At 36.9% G+C, this 12,219-nt stretch overlaps 1 protein-coding gene across 1 annotated transcript; it reads right to left on the bottom strand.

Moving 5' to 3' along the window:
• Window positions 1–248: 248 nt before the first annotated feature.
• On the bottom strand, window positions 249–860 carry LOC113360487 (HVA22-like protein i). Its single transcript, XM_026603996.1, has one exon. It carries the CDS (start codon window positions 858–860, stop codon window positions 249–251), a length of 612 nt encoding a protein of 203 aa, XP_026459781.1.
• Window positions 861–12,219: the final 11,359 nt, after the last annotated feature.

Genomic DNA, 12,219 nt, shown 5'->3' with positions numbered 1-12,219 from the left:
ACTTCCTTTTTAACTGCCTATACTGCATTGGCCCAGATTATAGAAGACTTTCTTTTTAACACTTCAAACTGCATGTTGAGAATAATATCAAATCTTGGTAAAAATGATGAGACAACAGTTGATGTTGACTGCAGTCTCACGAGGCAGTATGCCAACTTCTCTTGAAACTTTGGATCAATAATAGTACTAGCTCCTTCCATGAAATTTAAATGTAGTTGCCGAACAATTTTCGTTTGTGTAATCAACCTTCAAACTCCATTCTTTTTAAACGGGTTAGTGATTTCTATAGTGAACTTCGGGAAAACTGTCATGCCAGATGCTAAACCATTGGTAGACAAGGGTGATTCCTTAAGATTTTCTAAAATACCCTCTCCCAAAGTGGGATCTGGAAGCTTCGCAATTGGAGACGCCATTTGCGCTGGAACATTTCCGTCTTTATTTTTACTACTTGTTTCCAAGTGATGTTGATTGAGCTTGTCTTTTAGAGTAGGAAATGATTGAAGATTTTGTGCAATTATAGGAGATTGCTTGGAGACTGCACCATTCCGCTCTTGGCTAGGCTTAGGCTTTCCTTTACAATGTTTAGCAACATACTGCATAATCTCAACAGCTCTCATCTGACCGTGGCTAGTATCCTTTTGCACATGCAGAAATGTGACGTCAAACCTAGCTCTCCATTCTACTAGGGTACGATCAGTTTCCGTCGAATATATGAAGAATGCTAACTTAGCTTCATTATACATCGCAACCCAGTAAATAACAATGTTCACGGACCTTCTAGAGACTGTAAACATTGCAACAAAAATCCTGAAACTTTCCCTGCTGCAAGACAAAACATCATGTTTCAACCTGGCAGTCATTTCAAGGTGGTCAATTACCAGACTATGCGCAGCTACATATTTATTTTCCAATCCATCATTCTCAGGTGCACCTTGAGCCCGTACATTTTTCGGTCACTGAATAATAGAACGGAATGCTTCGAGAATCACGGAATGCTTCGATAATGATAGTCTCCAGGACAGTTGAGATGACTCGTCTATCGGAAAGATCCTAAGGATAATTTCCTTGATTTGATGACGATCTTTGGCGTCGTTTCCGACCGTATGACCCTGGAAAAGATGTTTGTGTTTTTGTGCCAAACTCAGGCTATCTGACTGTTGACGATATTCATCGTCGTTTCCGGCCCTACGACCCTGGCAAGAGTGTAATCTATTGAACTCGTGGTCGAGTTCTTTTCTAGAAGGGGGGCCTGATGTAGGACATCCTACTATATTTCCTATTATAGTTCTTCTTAGAACTTCCTATCATATTTCTTTATTTAGGATTTCCTTTCCTAATTTTAGTGTGTTTCCTAGTTTGGTTTGGTTTTCTTTTTCTAGTCCTAATTATATTTAGAATCCTTAAAGCCTATATAAGAAGGCATAGGCATAGCAGATATATATAATTATACAACCAATATTATTATTTGATTAATCAAACTTATCTTTTATTTTTATTATCTTTATTTTGTTACTACTTTTGTGAATCTATTGATCTCACACTAGTTTCTACCTTTTATCGGATCTTTGATCTAAAATCATACGCTTCCGATACGTCAAGTGGCATCAGAGCCATGGTTGAGATTCTCTTTTGAGTTTCTTGGCTTTGTGTTCTATCCACAGTTAAGAGCCTCCTTTGAGTGCCTTAATTTCTTCGATATGGAAAGGGAATTTCGTACTAGATTCAGAGTAGAAGGAATGATCAGTGACTTTATTATTGATCCATCAAGCCCGAAAAACTATATATCTATTGGAGCAGAAAATTACTTCAAGAAAATGAGTTACGGCGAATAGGATTTATTTGGCGGTCATATTGAATTTACCTTCAACAACGGTAAGTATAGCAGTTTTGCTTATTGTGAACTATCTTGTAGAGAAAATTTTCATGTGATATTAGTCGAGCCTTGGCTTTCGAGTTTAGGTGCTTTTTATAATGAAAATTTGCATAGTTTTGATTTTCGTCAAGGAAATAGAATGCATCGTTTAATGGGGTTACATGAACCAACACCGTTACGACGTTGGACTGAAAAAGAAAAGTCAGATTTATGGAAAGAGCTTGATGAGATACTTACTCGTTTCCGGGAGAAGCCATATTTTGAAGATCCTACACCAGCGCTAGATTTCCAAGTACCTATCTTAGATAAAGAAGAGAATGAGGGCAACAAAGAGAATTTGAGTGTTGCTGAAATCCAACATCCACAAACCCTTGATTATGTTGCTTCAATCACGGAATTTTTTATTCCTCACAATGTGCATAATCAAGAGAAAACTGATACTTCCGTTAAGAATCCACTTCTACCATGTCTTGAGATTTTTTATGTTTCTAATACTCCCATCGATCTAGTTATGCCAAAGCCAAGCTTCAATAACCTCAGTTTTTATGTGAAGTTTCTGAATTTTCCTGCTTATTGGCCAAAAAAATTCAAGTCACAGAAGGAGTCAAAGTACATCGTTCGTTTGGACGCTCGCAGTACTTACTAGATTTGAATGTGAGTCCTTCAAAAGATGGCGGGCATGTTCCTTCTTATAAATCACTTGGACTGATTCCAAAGCAACAGTCTATCTCCTTACGGATTTCGCAGGATACCATGGTTGACGACTTAGAGTTGTACAAGAGAGAAGATAATTCTGGTTTGCTGTGCTCGGTACTTGGGATTTCTAAGGATGGTGACCTGATCAGTTATGAAGTGTATTGGATTTCCACAGCTAATAAGTTTCAAATAGCCGATGATAACGATTTCACTGATTGTGCTCCTCCCACAAAGGATTTTGGTGTCTTAAAGCCTATATAAGAAGGCATAGGCATAGCAGATATATACAATTCTACAACCAATATTATTATTTTATTAATATCAAACTTATCTTTTATTTTTATTATCTTTATTTTGTTATTACTTTTGTGAATCTATTGATCTCACACTAGTTTTTACCTTTTATCGGATCTTTGATCCAAAATCATTCGCTTCTGCTACGTCACTTGGTCACTCACTGTGTGTCTTTCTCCTGCATCTTCCTCGTCTTTTCCGTCTAGGATTTCTATATCGCCAGGTGCGTATCTATGCCATGTGCTGGTGTTTTCTCCTCGCTATCTTTTTTTCCTTCTTCTATTATTGCTTCATCGAAATTGATTGATGGGCCCTTGCTGGTGCCCTCTTGGTGTTTCATGGTGGACAAGAGACGAGCCTCCGGGTGTGGTCGCCAGATGTTGAGAGGTAAAGATGATATTGGTCCTACACGTCCTATTCACAACAATGACAACACCTTCCTAGAATAGTGTTGATGGTGAGTTTTTGACAAGCGCGATCATGGTAAATTGGCCTTGACCTTTTTGCAAAAATATAATGAAAATCCTTGACCCGGCATCAGGATTAAGATATTTGTAATAAATAAGTTTGTATTCCGCAAGAGAATCAATAAAGCATATTCAATTGACGGACCCGATAGTCATGTAGTTATTTTAAATATGTATATGCATGCCAAATTCCAGAGCTTTTTCCAGCAAAAACCTTGTTATTTCATGTGCGCCAATACATACACCATTTATGCTGCATGAATGGCATAACTTGTATTCATAATAGGATTTGACGTCATTCTTGAATTAACATGCTACTTGGGGTATCATATTTAGTACATAGTCATATCGGTGTCGTTTCAATCGCAAACTCCCACGACCGAGTTCCTTAAACATAATATAGTGGCACTGTCGTACTCGGATTTGTACCAGAATGGTATTAAACTTCAAATCTAGGTTTAGCATATTGCCATAGACTCAAACCCTAGATCGTAGCCACATGATAATCAAATCATGATTAATGGCCTAATAATTGAGGCGCACTGTCTAAGCATAACCAAGCCTATAACATATACTGCATACCCTATAACATCTTGGCTAGATATAGCCAAGGCAATAATACAGCTGTTATAGATCATAACACTTCATCTAAAACAAGAATGGATTACTGGCCTAATTGGAACCATCCTAAAGCAGACGGTCAAATCCATAGCATAGCCAATCACAATTTGGCTAAATATGACCTGTGGCATACCCACTGCCGCGCTATAGCATGAGCTGCATACTATTTCCGGCGTTGGCATCTTTGGCCAAGGCATTGGCGTGGTCCCGCGTATTATTTTCGGCCTTGGCATCCATTGCCAAGGCCACGAAAATCTCCACGCGCCATTCTCGGCCTTGGAAGCTATGGCCAAGGCAATTGCAAGGTCCCGAGCGCCATTCTCGGCCTTGGCATCTAAGCCAAAGCCATGCCAAAACCCCGCTCGCTATTCTCGGTCTTGGCACCATGGCCAAGGCATAGCATGGTCCGCGCGCTATTCTTGGCCTTTGGAAGTCCCGGCTAAGGCCATAGCCTATGCCACAACTTGCCACACACCTCCTCGAGTGTAAAGTGCGCCATTATAGCTCCCCGGGACTGTATGTTAACTTATTTAGCTCATGGATAAGCAATGGCTCGAAAATATCTCTCTTATTGGTCGTGGTTATGGAAATATGCCAAGTTGCTATAAAACCGCAGCTTACCAAGCCAGGTGCCAACACACACACCATTTAAGGCCACACTGCGCAAAACCCTAATACGACATTAAACTTCCACGTTATCTCACGCCAATAGCTTCGATTAGATCCAATACTAGTTGTGGCGCTAAGGCCAAAGTTATTTGAGTCATCTTTTGGATCTTACCTCATTAGGCCAAATATAACGCCACTGCTGGCCATGACAGCGTCATTTTAGGCCACTATGCCACTAACTATTTTATCGCTGTAAAATAGGCCATTCAAAGGCCACGCAGTAATTTAGCACTCCAGTATCTCGCATGTAGATGATGTCCTCGAATATTTCTCTCCATTTTGACAGTGGCATAAAGCACGCGCACCATGCTACTTTTATGCCATTAGCATGCCACTTTTATGCCACGCTAAATTATAGCAGATTAACTAGCCGCCATCGCGCCAAGTTATTCTAGTACGCCTCAACAGGGCACGGGCACGCCCTAATCCCACATATGGCCTTGGCTAAGTTTTTTCCACAACAACTCCAATTAACACACCTATAAGGCATATGGCATGTAACACCCCGATTTTCGGGTCCGTGTCTTATCCAGATTCCATGCCTGAAAACCTGAAGTGCTACTTCGCTACCATAGCCGAAGCCCGGCTACTAAGCCCAAGCTCATTAAATAATTTATTTGGCTTAATTAATTTATGTTCATGTTACCAATTATGTCGCAGTGGAGTACTAAAAAAAATATTTAGGAAAATTTAACCGTTGATTTAACCTAACTATAAATCCACCGGAAACAAAACACATTTTGGTTCTCAGATAAAAAATATTAACACTGTTCAAGTCTTAAGATTTAATTAAGAAGTAACGATTTCAACACTAAATTGTAAAACTGAAAATATACCAAGGTGGATTCCTACAATTTTAAAGACTTCATGCGAGTTCCAAAATTTAAGATAATTACATGGATAAAATATTGAGATTATTATTATTAGATATCAATTTACCATAATTTATAAATTAAGTTTAATAACCTAAGACCACGGTCAAACATGAAGTTGACCAGCACCGCAGAAAATCAAAACCGTGACAATCGGTTTTACAAAAGTTATATAAAAATCACTCACAACTCAAAATTGGATGAAGCTTCTCATTTTAGAAAGATTATAGATGTTTATTTTCTCAGAAGGCACTAAGTTCTAAAAATCAGTAGATATAAATGAGACACTTACAAATGTCAAATATTTTCTTGGATTTAACACGGGTACAAAGAATTTATTTTAAATATCCGTATACAACTCAAAAAATTCTACATTTTTTTTATTAAATGTCTCTTAAGATATTTTACCTTTATTACAAAAAGGATAATCGTGATATCTAATAAGTTTTACAGCTTTTGGAACTACGAATTTTTTACATTTTAAAAGGAGGATTAAGCATAAATGACTAATTAAAGCTTCAAAAATAGTATCTACCTTCACTTCAATTAACCTAACTTGAGATTAACAAATATTAATAAACACTCATCAAGATTATTAAGCACGCATAGCCATGGCTAATTTATAAGCAAATCATAAGATAACAAAAATATAATATTTATGACTTCACGTGCTGAACCGCCAAGCGGCTGCCTACGTACCCAAAGGGATCAAGCACGACCGTAGTTTATCAGACGATGCACCAAATACATAATAGCAATCTTAATATATCAAATCATTAAGATTAAACTTACCCAAGACACTTGTTCGACCCATTTAAAATATTGATCCCCCTCTTGGAGCCTGTTTAACAACAAACACAAGAAAAAAATCTGTTTACCCCAGGGAGCCAATATCAATAAAAATAATAATAATAATAATAATAAACTGCTCGCCCCGGGGAGTCAATATCAATAAAAAAAACAAACCAAATTACAAGACCGCTCGCCCCAGGGAGCCCCACGTGGGTTTAGTGAATAACCATCCCAAGGATATCTCGTATCCCGTCAAACATAATGTAAATCAATCAACTGCTCGCCCCAGGGAGTCCCACGTGGGTTAAGGGAATCAAATCCATTCTCAAGGATACCTCGTATCCCGTCAAAAGAGTTTTTAAGAATCACACTCATAACACATCAACATCATTATTCAATCCATAAAAAAAAAAGCTTTAATTAAAACAAATTTAATAAAAACTGACTTTTTTTTGATTGTGTTGGGCCTACCTTAAATCACAATCCAAGACAACTCCGATCCAACCAATCATATGTTATTTCCACAAACCACGATACTAAGATTCTAAGAAATAACTCTCTTCAAAGTCGTCTACTAACCCCTAATTTTTGTTCTCCACCAACAATTTTATATCAATCGTTCCCGGCCGAGATAAAATGATAGAAAAATAAAAAGAGTTGCGGCTGTTCCCCTCTCCTCCGTATTTCTACGTACACCAAACCTAAAAAATGAATGAACAAATGAATCCTCTATTCCTCCCCCAACCTACACTTTTTGGTTGACAAAATAAGCTGGACTACACGGCCCACTTGTATCTTAGGCCCAACAGAAAAAAAAAATAGGTATTGTAAGGACCATTTCCAACAACATTAATCAGATTTCTTATCCATCTCTAAGTTCCATCTAGAGGTAATTGGGAGGTTCACCTGTATATGTAAAACCAACAACCTATGGATACTCGCCAAGTGTCGGTCTCATTTTACTTTTAATCAATATTGATCTAGCTAACTAATTAACCAATTAAGAAACAAAAAAAAAAGCTTATATTTTCAACGTGTCACAAGCTTTGTTAAAGAAATCAATTGATTAAGAAAAATATCAACTCACAAAAGTACCCTTTTATGTGAAATTATAAATATACCCTTTTGATAAAAGACAAAAATACCCTCGGAATTGAGACGGATATTACATGGCATATCAACGACTACGATTTAGCCTAAGTAAGATGAGATCTATAATTCATCCAAAACACCTAAGAAATATCAAAATATGTCACATGGGGGATTCTTCATGGGGTATTGGTCTGGTGGTCTACGACAACATGCGGCGTGGCAACATCCCATGTGATCAAAACTATAAGTCTTGATTTCTAGTCTACTTATAGCTATGTCTCGGACTAGGATAGACTGTGTAGTTTAGCATTAGACTTCACGAAGTTCATCAATTAAAGACGAAGAACTACTAAGGAGAGCTTGTGGAACTTCACCAACAAAAAGTATGTGGAGATTGAAAGTCATCTATCACTCGGAAAGTCTATTTCTACTCTATCTCTTATTTGAGACAACATTCGTATAGCTATATAGTATTCGATTTATACACATTTGATATTTCGAACTGAGTTTAACTCGCTTACGTATTTCTCGAAATATGTATTGGTAAGCTTTCGCTTTAACCAAGTTCATCTTATATTCTTGACGAAAGTCAAATGATGATCATGTGAAAATCTCCTGGTAACATCTTACATGATTTGTGCGATACAGTCATTTGATGTAGACTCAGAATGTTTCGTATTGATCATTCGATCACTTGAAAATTGCTTTGAAGCTAATAGTTTGTGTGAGACGGCTATTATCGTCTTCTAAGAATGTTTCAGATTGAAATGGAGTCTAGAACACTTAACCTTAATTGGATTACAGACATAGTATGCATACTTGCATATATGTTGATCCAAGACCCGTGTAGTATGCATACCCGTATGCGTACTGGCAAGGTCAGGTGAAGTCCGGGAGCTAGAGTATGCGTACCCGTATGCGTACTAGCGATCTCAATTGAATTTCGGGAACTTTGGTATGCGTACTCGTACACGTACTGATTTAAACTGATGTTTGGATGTGTGACAGTATGCGTACACGTGTGCGTACTGTCGAACACAGTCCAAGTCCGACTACTTAGGTATGCGTACACGTTTGCATACTTGAGTGAGTTATGTTCTAAAATCGTTTATGTCATGGACCAATACATTAATTAATGTAATAAGGAATGCAATCTTTTGTAAACCGTGTCTATAATATTTATGAATCGATTCGAGTGAATCAAACCGATTTTGCTTCAATTGTGTCTTGTATACTTCTATGAGAATATAAACAATTGACCAACTCTAGAACTAGTTTTATTTGAGTCATTTTAACTAGTTATGGTTAAGATGAATATGGTTGATATTAAAGTGTTCATGTGGCTAACTTCGGTTAACTATTATTGAGCCAACCTAGTGTACATATTTAGGTACGGTTACCCATATCTGAATGAAGGTACATTTCATTTGTGTGTAACAAGATAAGTTCATATAATGGTGGAGATTATTGCTTTGGTTTCAAGCAAACTTAGATTGGCTCTTAGATCAGGGTTCATTTAACGGTGAATATTGATTGCTTTGTTCCAAAGCTATCAAACCCTGATTTAAAGACTATATAAGGGAGAACTCTAGCAACTGGGAAACCTAATCCCCACACCTCTTGTGTGATACTAGTTGCGACTAGATTAGATTCTCCTTTAACCTTAGGTTAATTCCAAAATCTTGTAGGTTAACGATTTGAAGACTCAATTGGGGTTGTGAAGCCAGACCCAATTATTTTCTCTGTAGTTGCGTGTTCTGATCTTGTTGTTTTCTATCGTGATTGAGTACTATCTTCTTTAAGATTTGCTCGAGATTTAATCTCCGATAGGCGAGATAAAAAATAGTCACAAACATCTTCATCTCACTGTTTGTGATTCCACAATATCTTGTTTCGCTACCATACGATTAAGATTATTGTGAGGTGATTGATAATACTAGACTGTTATTCGGTAATATAAGTCCGGTTTATCAATTGGTTCATGTGCACCTTGATTTATCATAAGACGGAACAAAACTCATAGGTATTTCTGTGGGAGACAGATTTATCTATCTCAATAAACTTTTCTGTGTGAGACAGATTTTTTTATCAAGTCTTCGACTTTGGGTCGTAGCAACTCTTAGTTGCGGGTGAGATCATATAAGGGAATCAAGTGCGTAGAATCCTGCTGGGGTTCAGAGATGTAAGGAGCGCCACTGTACCTTGATCAGTGTGATATTGGTTAGGGCTCAACTACATTCCATTTTGAAGTTCATTGGTAGTAGGCTAGTGTCTGTAGCGGCTTAATACAGTGTGGTGTTCAAATCTAGACTAGGTCCCGGGGTTTTTATGCATTTGCGGTTCCCTCGTTAATAAAATTTCCGGTGTCTATGTTATTTCTTTTTTGCATTATATTTATTATATAATTGAAATATCACAGGTTGCGCGTTAAGTTGAATCAGTTCTTGAATCCAGCCTTTGGGTTGTTGATTGAATTGATTGACATTTGGATATTGGTTTGTGATACCGTCCAAGTTATTTCTCTTGTTCAATCGGGCTCGCAAATTCCTATTTGTTTGATTACGGATTGAAATGAGCAATTGAGATATAACTCTTTGATATACTTTGCTAAAGATTGAGTCTGACTTCCTAGTTGATTCTCTTGAAAGTATATTGGAGTTAGTCCATACATATTGCTAAGCGAAATATTGAGTGTGGTTGTTAGACCCCCGCTTTTTCAACCTCGACTCAAAACACAAGTTAGGATAAGTTCTACCTTGAATCCCTATGATGGTTAGGATCGATCCAACCTTAGATGTTCAATGAAAACCGGACCTTCAATCCCATTGATTTCTTTCAACTAAGAAACAAGTTCGTAAGTCTACTTCCTTAAACTCATCTAGTTAAACATAGTTTTCTAGGCTTGAAATCAACCCTAAGTTCACTGCACAATCTAGTAACGAGTTACAAAGTTTATGTTGATATCGCGATTACGAAGTTCAAAAGTAAAGCATTATACTCTGCAGTATAATATACCAATATAAATCATTCACAACTATTGATATATCATTCCTTGGCACTTTGATCATAATAAGATGATAAAGTCTCTAATACTAGGGTTTCATGCATATAACTTCGCATGTTATGTTTTCAATCAGAAATGACTTAAAATCAACAATATAAAAATAAAAACAAGCCAAGTCATGCATTACTAACCTCGAGTGGAAGGATGATGTCCTTGTTTATCTCGACATGTCTTCGGATTCTTCGGGTCTTCAAAGTAATACTTGGATGTCTTAACATTTCTATACTTCCTAGTCTAACCCAATGAAGTTGAATTTATTAATCTAACCAAGCGACTTATGAGTTTTAATACTAAAATATGACAACCAACCTTGACATATCAATTCTTAATGGGTTCAACCGAGAAATGCTCTAACAAGAAATGTTGAGACTTTCTTGTGCTACTCTGAAGAACCTGAAGACGTATCGGCATCAATGAATACATCATCTTTTTGTTCGAGTTTAGTTATACGGACTTGGCTTGTTTCCATTTATCTGCGTTTCTTTCAAATCATTTAGATTGAAAACATAACATATAAAATATACTTTTTTGTTAGGGCACTGCTCGGTCGAACTCGCAAGCGTTGCTATCCCAAGCTTGTTTATCAAGCTTAGGTGATCAAAACTATAAATCATGATTTCTAATGTACTTATAGCTATGTCTCGGACTAGGATAGAATGTGCAGTTGGGCTTTAGACTTCACGACATTCATCGATTGAAGACTAATATCTAGTGAGGAGATCTTGGAGGAACTTCATCAATAAAAGGTATATGGAGACTAAAACTTATCTACCACTCAGAAGTTTATTTTATTCTATCTCCTATTGAGACTAAGTCATATAGCTATATAGACTTTCACATTATACACATTTGATATTTCGAGCTGAGTTTAACTCGCCTATATCTTTCTCGAAATATGTGTTGGAAAGCTTTTTGCTTTAACTACGTTCATCATTATTCTTGACGAGTTTAGTTGGAAATGATTTATTCGTTGGAAACTAAACAATGAGTCAAAAGATGATTATGTGAAAATTGCCTTGAAACATCTTACATGATTTGTGTGAGACAATCATTTGATATAGACTCGGAATGTTTCGTATTGATCATTCGATCACTTGAAAATTACTTATAAGATAATAGTTTGTGTAAGACAGCTATTGGCGTCTTCTAAGGATGTTTCAATGATTGAAATGGGAGTTTAGAACAAATAACCATTGTCTGGATATAGCACAGTATGCATACCAGTATGCAAACTGTTGTAGTATGATTCAGGTCCGGGAAACAAGTTTGCATACCAGTATGCAAACGGTTTTAACTATTAAAGTCCGGGAACCAAGTATGCGACCAGTATGCGAACGGTCTCACCTGAGTTAGGTCCGGTATGACAGTATGCATACCCGTTTGCGAACTGTCGGACAAGACCAATGTCTGGAACTTAAGTTTGCGTACCCGTTTGCAAACTAAGTTGGTTTAAGTTCTAAAATCGCTTAATTATGATTTCATACTCATGAGAAAATACATATATAAATTAAGGTTTGCAATCTTTGCGAGTCGTGGCTTAATGTTCATGAAATGATTCTCTTGAATCAATCCGATTTTTTTCAATTGTGTCTATTATACTTCTATGAGAACATAAATAATTGAAAAACTTTATGAGTAACACAATTAGATTTATTTGATTATCATTTGATTTAGAAGTATTAGATGAATGAGGTTAATAGAAAAGTGTTCATATGGCTAACTTCGGTTAACTATTGTTGAGCCAGCTCTATATACACGTTTAGGTACGGTTACCCACAT

Source organism: Papaver somniferum, chromosome 3, assembly GCF_003573695.1.
Source record: "Papaver somniferum cultivar HN1 chromosome 3, ASM357369v1, whole genome shotgun sequence".
Classification (NCBI taxonomy): domain Eukaryota; kingdom Viridiplantae; phylum Streptophyta; class Magnoliopsida; order Ranunculales; family Papaveraceae; genus Papaver; species Papaver somniferum.
Note: the sequence above shows the minus strand (reverse complement) of the source record. Positions and strands in the feature narration are given on the sequence as shown.

Excerpts from the sequence above, each read along its gene's own strand:
- LOC113360487 (XM_026603996.1), bottom strand. The coding sequence starts at position 860 with ATGACTGCCAGGTTGAAACATGATGTTTTGTCTTGCAGCAGGGAAAGT.